This window comes from Pristiophorus japonicus, chromosome 14 (assembly GCF_044704955.1).
Source record: "Pristiophorus japonicus isolate sPriJap1 chromosome 14, sPriJap1.hap1, whole genome shotgun sequence".
In the NCBI taxonomy this organism is placed as follows: domain Eukaryota; kingdom Metazoa; phylum Chordata; class Chondrichthyes; family Pristiophoridae; genus Pristiophorus; species Pristiophorus japonicus.
This window is the reverse complement of record NC_091990.1, coordinates 15,806,322-15,830,592: the sequence shown is the minus strand read 5'-3', so window position 1 is coordinate 15,830,592 and position 24,271 is coordinate 15,806,322. Positions and strand designations below refer to the sequence as shown.

At 43.3% G+C, this 24,271-nt stretch overlaps 1 protein-coding gene across 2 annotated transcripts in view; it reads left to right on the top strand.

Moving 5' to 3' along the window:
- The first annotated feature begins 2,408 nt into the window (after window positions 1–2,408).
- The window catches only part of LOC139279751 (lysosomal-associated transmembrane protein 4A-like), a 34,756-nt gene continuing 12,893 nt past the window's right edge, over window positions 2,409–24,271 (top strand). Inside the window, exons 1-5 of one of the 2 annotated variants that reach the window (XM_070898948.1) lie at window positions 2,409–2,756; window positions 10,753–10,861; window positions 11,552–11,628; window positions 19,318–19,449; window positions 23,759–23,854. In XM_070898948.1, the coding sequence (XP_070755049.1) occupies window positions 2,661–2,756; window positions 10,753–10,861; window positions 11,552–11,628; window positions 19,318–19,449; window positions 23,759–23,854 (510 nt within the window). In that variant the 5' untranslated portion in view covers window positions 2,409–2,660. The remainder of the gene's footprint in view (window positions 2,757–10,752; window positions 10,862–11,551; window positions 11,629–19,317; window positions 19,450–23,758; window positions 23,855–24,271) is intronic. The other variant, XM_070898947.1, reaches the window with a different exon arrangement.

The window sequence follows — 24,271 nt, the reverse complement described above, 5'->3', positions numbered from 1 at the left end:
ACTTTGTTAAAACCAAAGAGTCACCAAGAAAATTAAGAGCAATGGCTCTTAATCTAATTTATTCTTAATCTAATTTATTCTTTCCCAGCACTCATTCATTCCTAAGTGGTCCCATCGCCTACAAGCTTTTAAAATCCAAGTTGATGAAGTATGACATTGATTTATCGTATCCTTTCTCCTTCTCTTTTCAACCTTAGATAATAGATTTCTTAATTTTTCAAAAATCTGTCAACTATTCATTTAAAACGAAATCTTCTGGTCCCATTGAAGCTTGGGAATTTCCTGATTTGAATTACGATTAGCAAGTATTATGTATTGAGAAAATGAAAAATCTTTTGTTGACTTTCTAGGTCAATAATTATTGAATCAATTATGCAAGTTTGTAATCTGATTTTTTTAAATGACAGAACAGATAAATCAATGACTCATATAGAATTGTACCCAAGACTATTACGATTATCTTGCTGCAGGTCAGAATGAAAAAATAGCTAAAGGTAAACTGTCTTACCTTTTCTACCTGATTAGAATACATATGCTTAGCAGTGATTGGTCTACTGGTTGAGTTTGTTATGTTTGTTGTGTATAGCTGCTCAGAATCTACTGACATTCAAAATGGGGATTTTGCAATTCTTTTACAAGCAAAAGGCAAGAAAGCGAACAGATGTATTCTATTGTCATTAGCTGATTGTTCGTATTATTTGAACAAAAGCACCATTATGCATTGTCATATAGTTAAGATAATATAACTGCTATGGTTTTTAGCTAAATCATTGAAAATTCTCGCATTCTTTTTTGTTGAGGGAAAACATGTCTAACTGTAGGACCCTGAGTGCAAATTGCCACATTTACTCCCTTTCAGAACTGTAAAGATTAGCACACTCTGAGAACTGCAATAAAACTAGCCATTGTTGTTCACCAAAGTACCTGTTACAGCAGCATATGCTACATCTGTTTGTAGCACAAGGTTGTGCATTTCTTCGGGGGGGGGGGGGGCGGGGGCGGGGAGCAAAGAAATTTATTTTAGAACAGCTATAATCTATAATACAGAGACATAAGTTTGAATAAGCACTACCCTTCTGTATATCATTATCAATCTAAACAGTGAGAGATTTAGGGGTGAGACATTTGCCTTCATTTTCGGCGATTTTCTCAGCGGTACAGCTGTTTTTGTGAGAGAAACCGCCCGGCAAAAGTTTCCCCCTTATTTTTTGAATGTTACCGCCCATATTTCGAAACGGCCGCTGGGAGCAAACCGTCGAGAAAATCACCAGAGCCTAAGTTTGGCCTCAACGGAAGCCCGTCCAGATCACCGAGGGAACCGCCCTGTGAAAGCAGCTGAAACAGGGCCGTAGGTGAGTACTCTGCAAAGAAAGGTCAGTTAAAGGTTCTTTATTTATTTATTTTTAATTGTAAAATGGAGACTAACTGTAAAATTATCTTGGAAATGTTTTTTTAACTTTTTTTTTTGAGAATTTTTTTTTTAAAGTTCTCCCCCCTCCCTAGGCCCAACTGCAGCCTCGGAGTAAACTTTTAAAAACATTTTAAGAACTGTCCATTTCACCTAGTTTCGCTTTTAACCACCGAGAAACCGCCGAGAATACTGGTGCAAGATTCATTTTCTCGCCAGGCGATATTTTTACCTTAATTATGGAAATTCTCGCCAGCGTTAGTTGCAAACCATTAACAGTTTTTCTGGGCGGCAATCGGGCATTGAGGGGCTGTAGGGAAAGTCTAGCCCTTAGACTTGGCGGGATGCACGGCATAAATCTTTGTCTACAATCCTGTAGTAAATCATAAGAACATAAGAATTAGGAACAGGAGTAGGCCATCTAGCCCCTCGAGCCTGCTCCGCCATTCAACAAGATCATGGCTGACCTGGCCGTGGGCTCAGCTCCACTTACCCGCCCGCTCCCCGTAACCCTTAATTCCCTTATTGGTTAAAAATCTATCTATCTGTGACTTGAATACATTCAATGAGCCAGCCTCAACTGCTTCCTTGGGCAGAGAATTCCACAGATTCACAACCCTCTGGGAGATAAGAACATCGTTTTGGGAAATATGATGACCTCTTTACCGTGATATTTTGGGAAATCGTTTATCAAGTGACAATGCACTTTTCATTTTGAGTTTGGTAAAGTTTTGAGAAGTTTTTTATAATGCATTTTGGTAAGAAAGGGCCAACCAATCAGATTGATTCACACCTGAGATGAGCCTTGCGAGAAGACCATGCACAAATAACATTGGCCCGAAATCACCAGTTTGATTTGGGTGTGGAAATGACATAAAATAAGGCAAGGTGATGGATGCTGACAATCTAAATCTGACAGATGACGTCACATATAAAATGCTATTCACTAACAATTACATTTATTTTGTTGACATTAACCAGGGCTGGTATTATTCGATTCACCTCACATTGCGAGATAGAGAGAAACAAGATAGCAACAAAATTATGAAACTTTTTTTTTTAAAGTGTGTGCATCTTGTTGTTGTCATGTGATGTGAGAGATAGAAGCAGGAAGTGGCAAAGCTGTAAATTCCATCCTCCGCCGTTTAACGGGTCGCGGAAAGAACCCAAGGACAGCCGCGTGATATTAAAGCACCAACCTGCCCCGCACCCGGTTCACAGGCTCGGAAAGATTCGGTGGTATTGGCCAAACATGGTGCGATTTGTCTCCAGCGTGTACAGCGGCAGTCACAGGTGCCTCTGCTGCCATGTCCGAACTGGAACCATCATCTTGACCGCTTCTTACACGGTGAGTGGAATAAATACATCAATAAAAATAAAATAACTTTTTGTGTACGTGTGGAGATTTAAAAAGGTAAAGAGAGCGAGCGAGGGGCGGAGAGGGGAGGGGAGGGGATGTTTGGGGGCGCCACAATGAGCGGCGTTTGTTTGTTTTTAGGTTTTTAAAAAAAATAATAATTATGATAATTAATAATAAAGGCCGCTGTGAGGTGGCCATTTGGTTTTGGGGGTTTTAAAGAGCGCCGCCCGGGTGTGTGAGGCTGGCCTTTTACATAACGGTCTGCGGCCGCTCGCGCCGCCCTCCCCGCGCGGGGCGCTGCCGTTACTAACGGATTTTCTGTTTGAAATTTGAAGTCAAAGTTTTCAATCGTATATTTTTTTTAAGCTTTTAAAAATATATATATATTTTTTTTTAAGTACTCTACTAGTACTTAAAAAAAAATACATTAACCAGTCCCTGAGCGCGTGTATTAAACCAACAGCCTGTCCCTACACCTGTTCCTATAATCAAATAATACTTTTTTTTAAACTTAAAAAAAGTATTAACACCTGGATTTCTAATGCAAAAGAGTGGTACATTTTTATTTTAACTCGCTTGAATAAAAGTTGTACTTTTAATCCTCTTGAATAAAAGGGGAGTACTTTTGTTTTACTACAAAAAAAGTCCTTTGTGGAATTCCCTTTGATCTTTTGGGGAAAAGTTTGCATTTTCTTTTTATGGGGTTGGTTTCAGCAATAATGTCACCGTGCTTCCTCTGTTAAACCTATAATGTGTTGATTGTCATTGCCCATACCTTCTCTTTATAAACCTTGAAGTCATCTTGAATGTTGTTCCTTCCCACTCACCTTCCCCCAAAAAGTGAAAGGTGTTTAGAAATTGCTTCAGAACTATGTGCTTTAATTCATTTTGAGATGACAAGAATTTATTTTTATTCACTGTGTCATTAGAATATTGCAACAAATCTGCCAGACATCTTCTAATATGTTCTTGGCGCTGGATTCATTCCCGCTGTTCTCAAAGCTAAACTGGCTCAAGTCATCTGGCTGCCTTCATCTCTGCTTCCCACTATTTGCTGTGTTGAGCCTTTGTCAAGGAATGTTCACTAGCAGCCATTCAGAAGGTAGATCATGCATGTAACATGCATGACAAAAATAGTAAATGTCACCGGTGCATTGACTGGGATGGCTTTACCTTCCCAATGAGGACTATAACAGACGGGGTCCTTGTTGGACATTTTGATTGGTGGGTCAAGCATATCGCTTGTATTGTTGGACTTGGTCAATAGATAAAGGATGTATCAAATAGGATTTTGTCTGAAATTCTGTTGTAGAAAATAAAATATCAAGTAATTAAAACTTAATATATGTAGAGAAAATGTGCGCCTTGGGATTCCAATTTATTTTAAAAAGTTACTGCAAACAGTCAACCGGACTTTGTCAGTCAATAATTAAAGCAGAATGACTGATGGAAGTTGGCAGCAGACCACACGTGCCTCTAATCTGGAGATCAACTGTAATTGAATTATTAAAAACAATCACATTGATCCACTGAAGAGTATTAATGTGCTTTAGAAGATTTCCTTATTTTGACCTAGTGAAATCTTACATTTTAGTGCTCAGCTCTGGTGATATAGTTTGCCAGAGCAGCTTGCATACTCCATTAGTTTTAGAAACATAGAAAATAGGTGCAGGAGTAGGCCATTCGGCCCTTCTAGCCTGCACCACCATTCAATGAGTTCATGGCTGAACATGCAACTTCAGTACCCCATTCCTGCTTTCTCACCATACCCCTTGATCCCCTAGTAGTAAGGACTTCATCTAACTTCTTTTTGAATATATTTAGTGAATTGGCCTCAACAACTTTCTGTGGTAGAGAATTCCACAGGTTCACCACTCTCTGGGTGAAGAAGTTTCTCCTCATCTCTGTCCTAAATGGCTTATCCCTTATCCTTGGACTGTGACCCCTGGTTCTGGACTTCCTCAACATTGGGAACATTCTCCCTGCATCTAACCTGTCCCGACAGAATTTTAAACGTTTCTATGAGGTAACCCTCATTCTTCTGAACTCCATTGAATACAAGCCCAGTTGATCCAGTCTTTCTTGATAGGTCAGTCCCGCCATCCCGGGAATCAGTCTGGTGAACCTTCGCTGCACTCCCTCAATAGCAAGAATGTTCTTCCTCAAGTTAGGAGACCAAATTTGTTTTTTACGGCCTTATCACCAAAGATGCTGCCTTTTAATGTTCTGTAAATTTGTACCTCCAAATTCCTATGCTCTTTCACAGCACTGACCCTACTTCCATTCAGAATATAATTACTTCTGTTTTTTTTTAGCCCAAATGCATCACCTCACGCTTATTGACATTGAATTCCATCTGCCATTTTTTTAAGCCCAGTTTCCCCCATCTTCTCAATATGCCTTTGCAGTTTTCTTTAGTCTTCTAAAGAACTTAACGAATAGGAGCGGGAGTAGGCCATACGGCTCCTCGAGCCTGCTCCTCCATTCAATAAGATCGTGGCTGATTTTCTACCTCCACTCCACTTTCCCACCCTATCCCCCATATTTGTTACTTCTCTTAAAGGAGTGACTGCTGCCAACAAACCGAAAGCTGTGCCAAAGACCGATCCTGCACAGAAATGTTCTGCGCATAAATCTGTGCAGCACTGGGTTGGTTTAATAATGTATAATCATTTTGCACAGGAAGGGTAGCGGAGATTTATTTGTTTGGAGAGCAGGGAAAGGAGAAGAAAATGTAAGTTTTGCTGGCCCAGATTTTCACTGTGATCAAAGGATTTTAAATTTGTTGCATTGTCGGGTAGTGAGCCAGTGTAGCTCTGTAAGGTAATGGGCAAGCGGGAATTAGTGTGGGACAGGAAGAAGTTTATGGAAGGAGGAGTCTGGTGAGTGCAAACCTGGCAAAAAGAGCATTGAAGAAATCACAACTAGAGATGATGGCATGCATAAGGCTTTCAGTAGGTGAGGGAGCAGTTGTAATGGTGCAAGTATGCAGGCTTGGCGATGAATAGAATGTGGGTTTGAAACTCCGCTCTGAGTCTTGCCTGAGAGCTGCCTTGCTACAAGCAGCCTGATTTTAGCCTGAGCGACCAGGCAGGGAGGGAGATTGAGTCACTGCCAATGAAATGATCCAAAAATAATGATTTTGGTCTTCCCAGTGTTCTGGCTCTTTGTAACTTCTTGTCATACAGGCAGCACTGGGGCGATCAAGAGAATTGGAGGAGAGGAAGAGCCAGTGGTCGTCATCATACATATACTAACCCCATGACTGTGGATGATGGGAGAGCATACAGCTGAGAAAGAGTAAGGTAGCAAGAATGGAACCTTGGGGAAATTGAGAAGATACTGTGCCTGATGAGGAGGCCATTGCTGTCGATGTTGGGATTCAAGGAAAATTACATTTGTTGCACACTTGGTTTGAGTGATCACGTTCTTGTTTTGTGACACTAACAACAAATTTAAGCTTTTGAGAATACATTGATGCTTTCAGGTTAAGTACAGGGATCTGTATGGTTGTGAAAGATTGTACCAGAGATTACATAGGATATACAGCACAGGAAACAGGCCATTTGGCCCAATCAGTTCATGCTGGCATTTTTATTGTTGTAAAAAGTTCTAATCTAATAAAATGTTTGACTTTTTTACTTTTTCTTTTCAACACGCCTTGCCAAGTTGAAGATTACAAGGTTAGAAGTGAAATTCAGTCATTCTGAATATTTGTATAAATGGATGTGATTGGATTTGTACCTTCAGACCACTGAGATTAAAATAGTGGCACAGGCAAGGTTGAACACTACTGTACTCAAGAACATTATTTTCTAATATCAAGTTAATGTATACTATTCCCTTGAGTTTGCCTGATATACTGGTTTTGTTATACTTGCTCATAACTGAAAACTTTTCTTAAAGGAAGTGGTTATTTTGCAGATCAGTTAATTACATTTCCTCTCCTCTGCTGCATACCTTGTTGCATGCTTGCACTTGGAAGTGTTACCAGGTGTGGTGCAGAGTGTGGCCTAGAAATGTTTAGATACTTTCTCAACCCCCACCCCATGCCCCCTGCACAGGGTTCTTACAGGAGGTTGGCGGGGGAGGGAGGTCTGGGATCTCGGTGCCAGGACACAGGGCGATTGGGGGTTGTGGATCTCTGGGCTGGGAGGAGGGAAATTGGGAAAAGGGGATCTTCGGGCCAAGAGATACAAGATTGGAGGGAGGATGATTGGGGATCTCGGCTGGAAGCGGCGCCGATCAGGAGGTTCCATTAATGCAGGAGTGCTCCTCCCAGCTCTATGTTTAGGGCAGTAACCTAACTCTTGTTGCAGGTGTTCTGTAGAGTTGGTTTCCTTGAATGGAACCAGTGATGGCACTGTCTGTCTCAGGGTAAACCAATCTTGCTGCAAGGACCTCAAGCAAACATTAGGCCCTTTTATTTGCATATGCACAGCACCTAATGACTGCTTCAAGCCTGGGTAAAGGATGTCTCTTAATTGTCCTTGCCCAATATGGCAGCCGGCGCTGTTCTGTGTACGCACTTCCTGCCTGCCATTTTAGGGACCTGGGATGCCGCGTGGCACTTGGAAAAACAAGTACTACATGGCCGAATTTCCAGGTCTACGAGTCTAAATTGTTTTGATCGAGTTTTTTGTTGGCAAATCGTGTTTGACTAATTGATTCAGTTTTTTTGATGAGATAATTAGAAGGTGGATGAGGACAGTACAGTTGATTTTCTGTATATGGACTTTCAAAAGTACCATATATTACTACAGGTTGAACCTCCCTTATCCAGAACCCTCGGGACCTGGCCTGTTCCGGATAAGGGATTTTTCCGGACGAGGGGTGGTCACGTTAAATTGGATGGCACAGGTACTGAGCAAGGGGATTTCTGGGCTGGGTGGGGGGGAGCGACTTCAATTTGTTAATGTTGGAGTTCTGCGCATGCGCCACCTGGTGGCTGGGATGGCAATGGATGAGGGGTGGTTCCAGATAAGGGAGTTCTGGATAAGGGAGGTTCAAACTGTACCACATATTAGGCTTGTTAGCAAACTTCAAGCCTATGGGATAAAAGATGGAGGAACAGTATGGATACAAAATTATCTAAAGGATAGAGAAGAGATTTGTGGTGAACGGCTATTTTTTGGACTGGAGGGAGGTATACAGTGAAATTCCCTGAGGTTCAGTACTAGGACCACTGCTGTTTTTGATATACCTTAATAACTTGAACTTGGGGGTACACGGCACAATTTTGAAATTTGCAGATGATGTGAAACTTGGAAGTGTAGTAAACAGTGAGGAAGATAGTAATAGACAGGCTGTTGGTATGGGCGGACACATGGCCGATGACATTCAGCGCAGAAAAGTGAGGGGTGATATATTTGGCAGGAAGAATGAGGAGAGGCAATTTTAAAGGCGGCGCAAGAAGAGAGAGACTTGGGGGTACTTGTGCACAAATCTTGGAAGGTAGGACAGGTTAACAAAGCAGTTAATAAAGCAAAATACTGCGGATGCAGGAAATCTGAAATGAAACAGAGAATGCTGTAAATACTCAGCAGGTCAGGCAGCATGTGTGGAGACAGAAACAGAGTTAACGTTTCAGGTCAATGACCTTTTCATCAAAACTGGAAGAGGTTTGTAAATGTGTGGAATTCTCTGCCCCAGAGAGCTATGGAGGCTGGGTCATTGAATATATTTAAGGCGGAGATAGTCGCTCAAAAATCTGTCTAAGGGAATAAAGGGTTATGGGGAGCGGGCAGGGAAATGGAACGGAGTTGATGATCAGATCAACCTTGATCGTATTAAATGGCAGAGCAGGCTCGAGGGGTCAAATGGCCGACCCCTACTCCTATATCTTATGTTCTTTGCATACAGATTTTTTGTGGAGAAATTTTGTTGAAATCTTAGTCTATTAAATAAAGCGACAGTTACAATTTATTAAAAAAATCTTTGTAGAATAACATTTATAAATCGAAATTTAAGGAAATAAAATAATGCATGTCATAATTGAGCAACACCAGGGATTGGAATTGATAACCACTATGCTACAGTTCCCAGGCTATGTTACTGGACTAGTAATCCAGAGCCGTGAGTTTCAATCCCACCACGGAATAAACCTGGAATAAAAGCTCGTATCGGTAATGGTCACCATGAAACTATCGGATTGTCATCCCTCATGTCCTTTAGGGAAGGAAATCTGCCATCCTTACCTGGACTCCAGACCCACAGCAATGTAGTTGACTCTTAACTGCCCTGTGAAATGGCCTATACACAACCGCTACGATAAACAGGAAGAATAAAACCGAACGGACCACCCGGTATCGACCTCTGCACCAGCTGCAGACACAATAACGGCACGTCCAGCCCAGTCGACCCTGAAGCGTTTTCAACCATCTTCAGCCAGAAGTGTCGAGTGGATGATCCACATCAGCCTCCTCCTGGGGTCCCCACCATCACAGAAGCCAGTCTTCAGCCAATTCGATTCACTCCACTTGATGTGATATGCCCACGTGAAAATTAGCCAGGTATGTCCTGTCCACAAAAAGCAGGACAAATCCAATTCAGCCAATTATTGTCCCATCAGTCTACTCTCAATCATTAGCAAAGTGATGGAAAGTGTCGTCAGCAGTGCTATCAAGCGGCAATTACTCACCAATAACCTGCTCACCCATGCTCAGTTTGGGTTCCGCGAGGACCACTCTGCTCCAGACCTCATTACAGCATGGACAAAAGAGCTGAATTCCAGAGATGAGCTGAGGTGAGATGACTGCACTTGACCTCAAGGCAGCAAATAACCAAGTGTAGCATAAAGGAGTCCTAGTGAAATTGAAGTCAATGGGAATCGGGGAAAACTCTCCTGGCTGGAGTCATACCTAGCAGGAGTCATACCCAGCACAAAGGAAGATGGTTGTATTTGTTGGTCAATCATCGCTGCAGGAGTTCCTCAGGGCAGTGTCCTCGGCCGAACCATCTTCAGCTGCTTCATCAATGACTTTACCTCCATCATAAGGTCAGAAATAGGGATGCTCGCTGATGATTGCACAGTGTTCAGTTCCATTCGCAACTCCTTGGATAATGAAGCAGTCTGTGTCTGCATGCAGCAAGACCTGGACAACATTCAGCATTGGGCTGATAAGTGACAAATGCCATTCGTGCCAGGCAATGACTACCTCCAACAAGCAGGTGTCTAACCACCGCCCCTTGAAATTCAACGGCATTACCATCATCAACATCCTGGGAATCACCATTGACCAGAAACCTAACTGGACCAACCACCTAAATACTGTGGCTACAAGAGCAGGTCAGAGGCTGGGTGTTCTGTGGCGAGTGTCTCTGCTCCTGGCTCCCCAAAGCCTTTACACCATCTACAAGGAGTCAGGAGTTTGATGGAATACTCTCCACTTGCCTGGATGAGTGCAGCTCCAACAACACTTAAGAAGCTCGACACCATGCAAGACAAAGTAGCCTGCTTGATGGCATCCTAGCCACCATCTTAAAGATTCACTCCCTGCACCACAGGCGCACCATGGCTGCAGTGTGTATCATCTACAAGATGCACAGCAGCAGTTCGCCAAGACTTCTTCGGCAGCACCTCACAAGCCTGCAACCTCTGCCACCTAGAAGGACAAGGGCAGCAGGTGCATGGGAGCACCATCACCTGCAAGTTCCCCACCAAGTTACACACCATCCTGATGTGAAATATATATCCGTTCCTTCATTGCTGGGTCAAAATATTGGAACTCTCTCCCTAACAGCACCACGGGAGTACCTTCACCACAAGGAGTGCAGCAGTTCAAGTAGGCCATTCCCCACCATCACCTCTAGGGCAATTAGGGACGGGCAATAAATGCTTGCCTTGCCAGTGACACCCACATCCCAGGAACCTTTTTTTTTAAACTAGTCTAGTTTTGTACATCTTGTAGCTCACCAATGTATGTTAGATGACCACTGTAACTATGCACATTAACAATAGCAAAATACTGTTGTTTTCTGACAGGTTGTTTGGACAATAATGGCTGGATTTGAACTGGTGAGATTGTTCAGGCCAGAATCGAAAGTAGACCTGTCTCTGGTTGGTATTCATTTCGAAGGCTCCTTTCACAAAGGTAAGTGCATATTTTGCCTTAATATTTAATGGGGATTAGATTAGAAAATCTGCAGTTTGCTGTGGAAATGGTGTACGTGCAGAGTGCTAGTTTCTTTAAGCACTGTAGATTGTGGGTAGCAATCTCATAATATATATTAAATTCAAATTTTTTAGTGTACCACTTTGTATTTTAACACTGCTGCAAGAGAGGTGAAAATAAATGTAATGTAGCCTGGCAATAGATAAAACTTCTTTTGGTAAAGACACATTTAAATTAGCCTTAAGCTGGTGGTCGGTGAGTGAAGAAATGTGTTTTGGAGAGAAAGAGCTGCTGTTTACCCATGGCAGCTGCAATCGAGTTAAATGAAGATTGGTATATCTTTTGATCCAGAATGTTAGTCTTGATGCTCTTATCCAGATAAAATCTAGAACAAAATTTAAACCATTTTCTGGGCCCAAAAGAAACACAAATTCAAAAATGTTCTGATTGTCAAACAAGCTTGAAGACTTACTTGAATACAATTCTAGTTCCCAACCTAGGAATTATTAAAATACAGTTTAATTAATCTAAAGTGTAGTATTGTGAAGTGGTTTTGAGTAAACTGGAGATACCGTGTTCCCATTTGACTTGATGATGAATTGTCCCAGCTTAGTTCTGCTATTCACAACCATTTTCTATTAATTAATTTAAATGTTCTATGTCTTTCAGTGGACACTTTTACATCTCTTGTCTTTGACATTTTCATGACTGCTGTCAGTGGCTTAGGAGTTTATGGAATTATTAAGGTAAGGATCTACCAGTTTTATATTAACGTTAGCAGAAAGTTGCAGCTACCAACTTTTTTTTATAATGTAAAAATTGCATTGTATTATTGCAAACTCGTACATCTGAGTGCACTCTGCATTTTGTCAACCAACGTAGCACCACCTCAAAGATGTTGAGCTTAACAGAAGCTGCTATATAATTGAATCTGGTGCAAAGCCGTCTTTCTAAATTTCAAAAACAAAAAGATCCGAGGCCCCTGTATTTTTCATGTGGGTAGAATCCAGCAGAGTAGCTGGCTTATTTTGAACATTAAAAAAATGCCACCGTTGTTCCAGAGAGAGTTGAGCTTTAGGTGTTTATTTATCTATACATGCACAGAGGTTCATTTTGCCCAAGGACACAGTAGGTACTGGAGTTAAAGCACTACCTCCGTATGAAGGCAACATTAAATTATGATTAATGCAGCGGAACAAGTCTTGCTGTACACTCTTTGGGGGAGAAATTCGCATTGTTTGCGTCCCCTGTTAGCGCAGGGGTTGCTAACGGTCCCGTCCCCGAGAGGAAATGGAGCGCCCGACATTGTGCACCGCTTTGTCTCGGGGGCGGTAACCCAAATTTCACGGTCGGGGCGGGACCTCCGCGTCAGGTGCAGGAAGTCTCGCCTCCGTTACCGCCCCCAAACGGGGCGATATCTAATGTTGCCCCCTTATCTCCAATTTTCTGTACAATATAGGACCATTAAGGTATCTTCTCTTCCTCTCTGAGCACAGCCACATGCCAAAGTCCCATCCAGCTCAGTGTCTTTGTGCAACCTGAATACATCCTTCCATTCCAAGCACAACAGTGTGCTGAAGTCCTGGCCTACTTGACCTCTCTGCTTTGCTAAAGACCCAAGCCCTATGTACTTCCCCCGGAGTGTAGCAGAAAATTTGGAATTGTATTATTTAATAAAATAAATTTAAATAACAAAACAGAAGTGGTCTTACAGGAAAAGAGCTAGGGGCCGAAATTGTCCCCTTCTTTAAGGCCCATTACCACCTCATGGATTGGGGTGGAGAAAAATCTAACTAATCAGTGAAAGCACCTACTTTTTGGTCGGTGGGGGGGGGGGGGGCAAATTCGGCCCCCTAAAGTCATGTAAGGAAAAGATCAACAGGGATAAAAGCCAAATAATATTTGAAAACAAACACTATGAAGATCAGTACAAGGGAGAAAGAGTAGGCTGAAGGAAGAACAAACTAGAGAGACAGACGAGTAGAGACAACAGCAAGCTATTCAGAGAGAGCTGAGGGAGAATGTTAGATCAAGAAATGGATTATTAAGAATTAGACAATAAAACATTTACATAAAGAGAAAGGGGCCATATTTATGCCTCTTGAGCGCTGCCACAGAGAATATGGGGCCAAAATTGCCCCCTATCTTAAGGCCCGTTACCGCCTCGAATAGGCAGTAACGGGGCGGTAAGTCCTTTCCGACCGGGGGCACGCAGATGGTCTGACCCATCCAGAATTGCCCCCGAGCCGGGGCTGTGCCCTGTGTTTCCATCACGCCCAGTGCTCCAACCCGTTGTCGGGCACACGCTGACTCCTTACCGCCTGGTGGCAACCCCTTTCTGCCCCACGAGGGAAATTGCCCCACAGGAGCGGAGTCAGCACTGGTTGATGTCCTCGACGACATCTCCCAACGGGAAGCTGCCAGTGGCTGGACGGTACGTCTGCCCTGTAAGGGGAGGGCGCACCGCTGCGGCCGCCATTCTATTTTAATTGTCGGCCGACTCTGCAGTCAGCCCGACAATGTCGGCCATGGGTTTGGCCAGGCTGCCAACAGGCAGGCCGACACCCCCCTTGGGTACCAGGCCGCTGGCCCAGCCGAAATCCTCCCTGGTGGGCCAGTGGGTTCAATGTAAGCCTCGCAGCGTCCCTCCCTTTTTTTAAATGAAAGGCAGGGACGTTGATGCGCGTCGGTGAGGCATGTCCGCATTGCTGATAACCCCATCTGCCTTCCACCCACTCCCGACTTGCTACCACCCCAAAAACTGCCCGATTTTTTTTTTAAAGAAAAGAGCTCAATTTCCTTCTCTTCTCCGCCCCATTGATTCGGGTGGTAATTCATCACATGGAGGGCAATTTCGGCCCTTATGTGTTTTATTCTGGGTGACCAAACATAATCTGAACTCTTAAATTCTTGTTTTTTTTTCAATAACTAATTACATATTTTACACCAAGGAAATTTTATGAGATACTTTGTTGATCTGTGAATGTAATGTTGTCTAGACATCAAGGTGGCTGGATCGGTCTCTTCACCAAAATATAGCCTGGTCTCTTATGTTAAAGCTCAAAGGAAACACTTGGGTTTGGCATGATGGTTGATGTAAGACCACATGCATTATATCAAGGGTTTTGTCCCTTGGATAGGATGTTAACTGTGTCCTAGTATATTGCAAACTTCTCGTATGGATGTAAAAGATCTCATGACACTATTTGAAGAATAACAGGGTTATGTCTCTCTGTTCTGGTTAACATCTATCCCTGATCCAAAACTGCTTTTCTAGACACTCATCTCATGTTGTGGGACCTTGCTTTGTGTAAATTGGCTGCCCCATTTCCTACACTTCAAAATACTTCATTGGCTGTAGAGTGTTTTGGGACATCTTGAGGTCATGAAAGGGACTATATAAAGTAGGTTATTTATTTACTGTCATTGGGATGCAAAATGACAAATCATTCTGGTAAAGTTCTGCACCTCCATTTAATGAACTGCTCTCTAGTGGGTTATGGTGTATGTTAAGGATGGTGGCAATGCACCCATGTATCATGGCAAATTGAGCTACTCACCATGCCATGCCACTCCAGCAGAGTTCCTAATGTCTGCTATCTGCCTACCAAGGACTCAACTGTGCACTAGCCAATTAACCAGTGGCAATTCTCCTGTGGTGTGGTGAAAAGAAACCAGAGGCGAAGGGAGGTAAATTGGCTCATACTATGTGCTTAGTATTAAAAGGTTGACCCCTTTCCAATCTTTCATGATATACTTGATAATATGGTACCTGAACAATCTTAAGTTTACAATATGCTGTGGCACTTAATTTTCCAGCCTGGCCCACTGGGGCTGGGATTCTTCTAACTCCGCACCAAATAACCCTGCAAGTCAATTTCCTTTGCAAGTCAATTTCCCTTACTCAATGCTGGTAGGCTTTGTTACATTCCAGTAGTATCCTGTGGACACTTGAAAACTTCTTTTCCCCCCCCACCCCCAAAAAAAAACCTAGCCAGTTGTCAGACTGTATTCTATGTATGGACTTGGGTGAGTGGGGTGTTCCTATGGAGAAAAGAGTGGGTGCCATTTTTAGGTAACAAACTCCATCTTTGTGGACTTCTCAGCTGATTTAGAGGTTCGCGAGATCACAATAATTATAATTGAAGAAGGCTATTTGGCACATTCATCCATCCAGAGAGATCCCAACATGCCTGCACCCCTGTTGTTGCATACAAATGTTTCTTGCATTATTCCAGGCTTTTTGCCTTCGCAGCTCTATCTGGAATTTTATTCCACGTGAATTATTCTTTGTGTGAAGAATTTCCTGATATCCGTCCTAAATGTATCCTTGCCTAGTTTGAAAGTGTGTCCCCTAGTTGCACTCACAATTTAATTGAAATATAATATTCCAGGTTAACTTTCTCTCTCAACAATTTTGTACCTCTAATATCACTGCTTGAACACCTCCTTTCCAGCATGAAAAACCTAGGTGTCTTCAGTATTTTCACATAACTAATATCCATGATACTACTCTACACTGCCTCTAGTGCTTGAAAATATCTCGTTTCTTGGCAACAAGAACTGGACACACTTTTCAAGGTGCGGTCTGACTAGAAATACTAAATTTTGATCATTATCTCCTCTTGTATTCTACTGTTTTGGCTATGTAATTTAACATCCTATTGACTTTGTTGATTATTTATTAAGCCTCTTTGGTCTTTTTCAACTTCATCCTTAGCTATTTTAATACCATTCATGAAGTATGTGTGTTGTCTATTTTTCCTTCCTATGTGTAGTACTTTGCACTTGTCTGCATTAAACTTCAGTTCCTTGTTCTGCCCACTTGCATGTTTTACCCAACTGATGCTGCAATTTCTGAACTGTCTCATCTGGTTTGCTGATGTATACAAATTTGAGTGTCTGAATCCAGGTCACATTTCTAAATTAGAAACCGTAGTAATACTTGTTTCCTTCAACCAGTTTCTTATTTGGTCTAAGTGTTTACCTGAATTCCCACAGCTTTGAATTAATTAATAGCCTTTCTTGTGGCATGATATGAAAAGCCTTTGGAAGTCCAGGTATACCACAGTCCACTTGAGTTGTCACTTCCTGGTTAGATAGGATCGCCTGACTCCATCCCTGCCTCAACTCATCTGCTGCTGAAACCCTTATCCATGCCTCTAAACTTGACTGTTCCAATGCTCCTCTGGCCGGCCTCCCATCTTTCATCCTCCACAAACTTAAGCTCATCCAAAGCTCTGCTGCAAGTATCCTAACTTGCACCAAGTCCCATTCACCCATCACCCCTGTTCTCTCTGACCTACTTTGGCTCCTGGCTAAGCAACGCCTCGTTTATTTAAAAAAAAATTTAAAAATTCTCGTCCTTGTTTTCAATTCCCTCTGTGATCTCGCCCTTCTCTATCTCGAACCTCCTCCAGCCCTACAACCCTCAAAGATCTCTGCGCTGCTCTAGGTCTGGCCCCTTGCACAGCCCCGATTTTATTTGCTCCACCATTGGCGGCTATACCTTCAGCTGCTGAGGCTCTGGAATTCCCTCTAGAAACCTCTCTACCTTGCTACCTTGTTCCTCTTCTTTTTTTTTTAAAAAGACACTCTTTAAAACCTACCTGTTTGACCAAATTTTTGGTCATCTGCCCTAATATCTCCTTATCTGACTCGGTGTCAAATTTTGTTTGTTAACGGTCCTGTGAAGCACCTTGGGAAATGTTACGACATTAAAGGTGCTATATGAATGCATGTTGTTGATCCATACCCTTTGAGTCCATATTGAATGCTGGTTACTAGGTTGTTATTGAACAAATGGTCTTCAAGTTAGCAAAATTAAAGGGACAGTGGCAGTAAGGATACAAAATTGGCTAAGGGACACAAAGCAGAGAGTAGGGGTGAATGGTAGCTTTTCAGACTGGAGAGAAGTATGCGGTGGTATTCGCCAAGGGGATGGTATAAGGACCACTTTTTGATGTATATTAATATAAAGAAAGACTTGCATTTATATAGCACCTTTCACCACCTCCGGACGTCTCAAAGTGCTGTACAACCAACGAAGTACTTTTGGGGTGTAGTCACTTTTCTAATGTAAGAAACGCGGCAACCAATTTGTGATCAACAATATCCCACAAACAGCAATCTGATAATGACCAGATAATTTGTTCTTTTTAGTGATGTTGATTGAGGGATAAATATTGGCTAGGACACTGTGGACAACCCCCCTGCTCTTCTTCGAAATAATGACATGGGATCTTTTACATCCACCTGAGAGCAGACGAGGCCTCATTTTAACGTCTTGTCCGAAAGGCAACACTTCTGACAATGCAGCACTCCCTCAGTACTGCACTGGAGCGTCAGCCTAGGTTTTTGTGCTCCAGTCTCCGGAGTGGGACTTGAACCTTCTGACTGAGGGGCGAGAGTGCTACCCACTGAGACACAGCTGACGCACACAATGACATGGACTTGGGTATACAGGGCATAATTTTGGATAGTAACCGACTTACGGAGGACATCGATAGACTGGTAAAATGGCCAGATACATGGCCGCCGACCTTTAATGCAGGGAAGTGTGAGGTGATGCATTTTGGTAGGAAGAATTAGTAGAGGTAATTTGAACTAAATGGTACAATTTTAAAGGGGGTGCAGGAAAAGAGAGACCTGGGGGTGTATGTTCACAAATCTTTGAAGGTTTTAGGACAAGTTGAGCAAGCTTTTAAAAAAGCATATGGAATCCTTTGCTTTATTAATTGAGGAATAGTGTTCAAAAGCCAGGAATTTATGCTGGACCTTTTTTAAAACACTAGTTAGGCCTCAGCTGGACTATTGCGTTCAATTCTGACACCACACTTTTTAGGAAGGATGTCAAGACCTTGGAAAGGTTGCAGAAGAGATTTATTAGAGTGGTATCTGGGATGAGGGACTTCATTTATGTGGAGAAGCTGGATTTGTTCTCCTTAGAGTAGAGAAGGTTAAGAGGTGATTTGCTAGGTGTTCAAAGTCATGAAGGGTTTTGTTAGAGTAAATGAGGAGAAACTGTTTCCAGTGGCAGAAGGGTTGGTAACCAGAGGACACAGACTTAAGGTGATTTGGCAAAAGAACCAGAAATGACATGAGGAAACATTTCTTTTTTTTTACACAGTGAGTTCTTGTAATCTGGAATGCACAGCCTGAGAGTGGTGGAAGTCGATTCATTTAGTAACATTCAACAGAGAATTGGATAAATACTTGAAGGGGAAAAAATTTACAATGCTATGGGGAAAGAGCGGGGCTAATTGGCTACCTTTTTCAAAGAGCCGGCACATGCACGATGGGCTGAATGGTCTCCTTCTGCTGTATATTTCTGATTCTACGGAATAGAACGGAGACTAATGGGTCTGTAGTTGCCTGTGCCTGATTTATCCTTTTTTTTTTTAAATTATGGACGCCACATTAGTCTGTTTCCAATCTTCTGGCAACCCCCCATTTTCCAATGACTCCCACATTATAGTGGTTCAAAAATCTCCTAGTCTCTTTCAGCATTCTAAGATGAATACGATCTATTCCTTGGTATTTAGTTGTTTTGAGCCTGGTTAAGACTTCCATCTCATTTTTTAACAGTTGTTGAATTTATTTTGGATATCGTGGGAGAGGGAAAGTTGCTCATGGATTCCCTTGTGAATACTTGGAGAAAGTATTTGTTCTGTATATTTATTGCTCCTTTGGGGCGAAGGAGCGGCGAGAGACTGTAGAAGGATGTGTTCGGGACCCGGGAGAGATGTGAGTTCGGGGGCCCAGAAGAGACGAGGACCCAAGGGCAGCACGAGCCATCCCACACTGCAATATGTATGCGCACTAGGTCCGTGCAGCAGAGCAAGTCTCCAGTCGTCTTGGGTAATCCTTGCCACTGGACCAAGACCTAGCTGTCAAGCCCGTGTGGTGGCTGGTGTGCAATGGGCACCACACGTTTATTTTTTTTTAAAATACACGCACAGGCATCTTCCACCCTTCAATATGTAGTTCATGATCTGGAATATTAGGTTCTTCATTGAAGCGCCTGTGAACTCATCCCTTTTTGGCGTGGAAGCAGGTCATCCTCGTTTCGAGGGACTGCTGATGATGATGATTGTTCCTGCTCTGGCTTTGATTTTTAAAGGGGTCAGTAAGGATGCACAGGAGCCGAGTAGTGGCCAGCGAACCCAGCAAGGTCGGGGACATGGTCGGCAGGGCCTCATTTGAATAAACCTTTCCAGAGTCCTGCCCGACAAAATTTATTACCTGGCCAGTGGGTGGGAGTGGGAATACCAGCACAACCTAGTGAAAACTCAACCCATGAAGTATAAAGCAAGACATTTTCAATGAGTAATTATTTCACAGTTTTTCAATTTTCCAAAGCCTCCAAGAAAACACACATGAGGAAGTTAGTACTTCTATTGACACTTTTTTTCCCATTTTATTTTCTGATCCAGTTCTTTCCACATTTCATGACTCCATTTCTATGTTACCTGATAGTGGACCTCATCGTCTATTGCATAGAAGTACTTGGCATCTATGTTGACCTTCCAGAATATGTACACGCCAAGCATTATATTCAAAATGTGGTAAGTACCTATCAATGTACTTGGGCCTTGGGTTTCCCATTTAAAAGGGAATGGTTCTTCTTCCTTTTTTAAAAACTTTTTCTCAATTTTTCTTTGTTCTTGTGTTCTTGGTTGAATAGGATAAGATTGCTGTTAATGATGGTTCCCTCACCTTGGGTATTGCTCCCTCCTTTGGAAATCTGCTATCACCTCAAAAAAAAACACCGCCACCCCATCCCCATGTGCTGTCACCTCCCAATTCCTCCTGCAACCCTTCTCCTTTGTTATATAACTGAGTGGGAATTCCCTTGCATGGTTCCACTCTTAAATATCCAGTCGTAGACAGAGAATTTCCAGCAATGGCTCCTCTTCCACCCCTGCACCATTAAATGTCTGGAGTCCCCCAGGACACATCTTTGGCCTGATCCAATTCATCATCTACATGCTGGCCCCTCGGCAACACTATCTGTAGACCTGGCATCTGGTTCTAGGTGCACTCAGATCTGCCGCACCACCACCTCTCTCGACCCTCCACTGCCTCTGTATTGTCAACCTACTTGTCCAATATCCAGTCCTGTTCGAGCAGCAATTTCCTCCACTTAAACACAAAGATTGAAGCTGTTGTTTTTAGCCGTGCCGCAAACTCCGTTTCCTCGCCACTGATTCCGTCCCCCTCCCTGGCTACTGTCATGGGCTGAACCAGACTGTTGGAAACCTTGCTATCCTATTTGACCTTGAGCTGAGCCTCTGACCCCCTTCTCCTCCATCACAAAGACCGCCTACATCCACCTCAGTAACATCACCCATCTCTTCCCTACCTCAACCGATCTGCTGCTGAAACCCTCGCCCATGCTTTTATTACCTCCCAGACTCAACATTCCAAAACACTGCTATCCATATCCTAACCTGCACTAAGTCCTGCTCCCTTATTACCCCTGTGCTTGCTGATCTACATCAACACCTAAAAACACACATCGTCCTGTTCAAGCATTCCCTGGTTTCACCCCTCCCTATTTCTGTAACCTCCTCTAGCCCTACAATCCTCCAAGAGCTCTGTTTCTCCAGCTCTGGCCTCTTATGCATTCTCTACTCCCTTTTATCAACCATTGGTGGTGCCTTCAGCTGTCTTGGTCCCAAGCTCTGGAATTCCCTCCCTAAACTTATCTCATCTCCCTTAAAACTTAGCACTTTGACCAAACTTTTAGTTATCCCTCCTAATATCTCCTTTTGACACACTCAATTTTCATCTGTTGCGCTCCTACATTAAAGGTTCTTTGTTGGGTAAAACTTGTCTCATCTGGTTTGCTGATGTATGCAAATTTGAGTGTCTGAATCCAGGTCACATTTCTAAATTAGAAACCGTAGTAATACTTGTTTCCTTCAACCAGTTTCTTATTTGGTCTAAGTGTTTACCTGAATCCCCACAGCTTTGAATTAATTAATAGCCTTTCTTGTGGTATGATATAAAAAATGCAAGTTGTTGAGATTTGATTTGAAGTTATATAATCTTTTTCTTTCAGAGAATTGTTAAAATTGAGTTGGGGGTCCATCATAAAAACATAAGAAGAAATAGGAGCAGGAGTAGACCACCTGGCCCCTCAAGCCTGCTCCACCATCTAATATCATGACTGATCATGGACTCGGCTCCACTCCCCTGCCTGCTCCCCATAACCCTTTTATTGCAACACAATGCAGAGATTCTGATCTCGAGACATATTTTGTCATTCTCTGATATAGTTGGCGATATAATCACTTTTTTAAATGTAAAAGCTTACTTGTTTTAAGGTAGGGTTTTGTTTCCCAAATGGATTGTGATGTCCACCATGTCTGTTTTGATGACTTGGGAGGTGGCCCACTTTTTGTTTGTTTGATCACAGAGCTAGATTTTCCACTTTCGTGCTTATCGTTATTTCCGGTGTGGGTGGTAAAAAAGGGTTTTCTGATCGCCGGCTTCTCGCCCATTCTCAAAGCACCTGGTTTCCATTTTTTTAAATGGGCGTTACCACGAGTGATATGAAATGGGTGGTAGCGTTAAATCTCGCTGACCACCTGCCGTAAAGTGTCACTGTCCTTAGCAACGGCATGGCAATGCTCGATTCCCGCGATTCAGGAGGTCAAGGGTCATCATGACATGCACAGAAGAGGAGACAGACAGAGAGAGAGAGAGAGGGTGCTGAGATGTACTGAAGGCGTGTGTGGCTGTGGTGTGTGCTTGTTTGGCTGTTGTGGGAGGCACGAGGGAGATTCACCAGCAGCAAAAAACCTACTAAGCACCAAGAACATAGTTGGCACTGAGATTTTGTCCAACAAATAATACATAACATGGAAGGGATGGTGGAGACCCTGGAGCTGGTAGCCAGAAACACTGGTGGCAGAGGGCTCTCAGTGGTCACGTGCACTGCACCCCAAGTGCCGCATCCCCATTGCCAGCCACACGAGAGCCAGCAGCAATATCTTGCTGCTGGCTTGGAGCATGTTCCCACCTCTGGACCATCCAAGCAGTGGTTCAACCGTTATCTCTTTCTCCCCCCCCCCCCCCATGAAGCATCACCTGAGGAGTTCCTCAGCCAGGCGGCTTGGAGGCGGGAGGGATAGAGGTAGAGGGGGGGGGGGGTTGGGGGCAGGGGTTGGTTTGTACAGATTGATGATTTCAGACAAATGTTCTGTTTAAATGTTTTTTTTATTTAACAAAACCTTGTTACACACTGGTGATTCCTTAACATCAAAGAGTGTAATGACACTTAACTTCAATCAACTTAAACTTTAACTGTCACCAAGGTGATGCCCACCATTGACGTATCACCTGCACACCCAGCTGTGTGTCAGCCTTGTAAATAACACCAACGTTCTTTCAAGCAAAGCGATCATTGATGAGCTCCAGACGTGAGGCTCTTGCAGTTATCGTGCCACCACAGGCCCTTTCATGCGGTCTACAGGGGGGGACGGGGGCATGGCTTCAGTGTCAGCCTGATTGTGTGGGCCGATGACCCCGTCCGCCTCCTTTTCTTCCCCTTCCTCTCTCTGGTGAGGTGGACTGTCAGGCTCATCAGGCAATTCTTGTCCCCTCCTGATAGCCAAGTTGTGCAGCATGGAGCACACCACCACAAATTGAGCTACCTGCTCAGGGTGGTATTGGAGGTCGTCCCCTGAGTGGTTCAGGCATCTAAAGTGCTGCTTAAGCACTCCAATGATTTTCTCCATGATCTTGCAAGAGGCTCTGTGGCTACGTATCGCCTCTCTGCTTCGGTGTGGGTGTCACACAGCGGGGTCATCAGCCAGGTGGCGAGGCCATATCCTTTGTCACCAAGCATCCAGCATTGACCTTGTGGCTGATTGTTAAACAAGTCAGATACAGTGCTCTCACGCAGGATGTGAGCATCATGAATGCTGCCTGGAAATTTAGCATTTACTGCCATTATAATTGGCTGGTGGTCGACAACGAGTTGGACATTCAAGGAGTGGAATCCCTTGTGGTTCCTGAAAACCTCTGCATCCTGAAAAGGTGCCCGCATCGCGATGTGCATACAGTCTATTGCTCCCTGAACCTTGGGAAAGTTTGCAATTCTGGAGAATCCTCGAGCTCGCTCTCTCTCTCTCTCTCTCTCTCTCTCTCTCTCTCTCTCTCTCTCTCTCTCTCTCTCTCTCTCTCTCTCTCTCTCTCTCTGCCTCCCTGGTCATGGGGAAGCTGAACAAGTCCCTCCTGAATGTGTACAGGGCTTCAGTGATCTGTCTAATGCAGCAATGTGTGGCATGCTGAGACAGTCCGCAAATGTTGCCAGCTGTAGCTTGAAAAGAACCCGAGGCGTAGAACGACAGTGCCGCGGTGACTTTGATCTCAATGGACAGTGCAGTACTGATGGTGCTGACAGGCTGCAGATCTCCCATTATGAGCTGGCATACCTCAGTGATAACCTCTTTGTGGAAGCGCAGGCTCTGAAGGCAGGTGGTGTTGGGCAAGTCGAGGTAAGACTGCTCCTTGTACTTGCGGGGAGTGTAACATCTGGTCCTCCATCAGTCTGGCACGTCTTGCATTGGGCACATAATGCTGTGGAGCGTATCTTCGGTGATCTCGAGTCTGCTGCATGTAATTGGTCATCAAGAGAGGGTGAGAAAGGACAGGCCCCATTGCAATAGCTCTGGGCTTGATTTGAGCTCTTTGAGATGCAATGCTAATTAACTACTGCACCACCCAGTTCCTTTTAGCATGGCTAAGAGGAAGAATGGTATGATAGACTTGCGCTCCCTATAGTGATATTTTTGGAAAATTCTCTATTACTGTTTTTGTTAATGTTACATGACTTTCTAAGTAAATGATATTTTTCCTGCCAAGTTTTTTTTCCCAGAAAAAGATGCCATTACTGGCCCAGAAGCAGGCAAAGCAATGCTTACATACACACTTATGTTTATAATTGTTATGGCTTTGAAGGTAAGAAATACAGATGTTGTTGAATGCTAAATTTATGTTGGTGTCTTAAAATAAATAGCATAAACTGTGTTCTGTTGGTTGGCTGGAACTGATGATTTTAGAATGATCACCAGGATTGTTATAATAATTCACAAAACTGAATACTTAATCAAAAGTATGTATCTGGAGTCTACGCTGAACCCACTGGATATTGCCAGTGTTAAGGTGACATTGTGTAGGTTAATAGAACTGACTGCACAGAAAGAGGCTATTTAGCTATTGTCGGTAGTAGTGGGTGCTCTTCCATCAGAGTACGCACTATAATCTGACCTTTCCCAGTATTTCCTATTCTCCAGTTCCAAATATTTATCCAAACAACTCTCTGAAAAATGTCCTCCAAGTTTCCCCCTTTGTTCTAGTGATGATCCTAAGTCCATG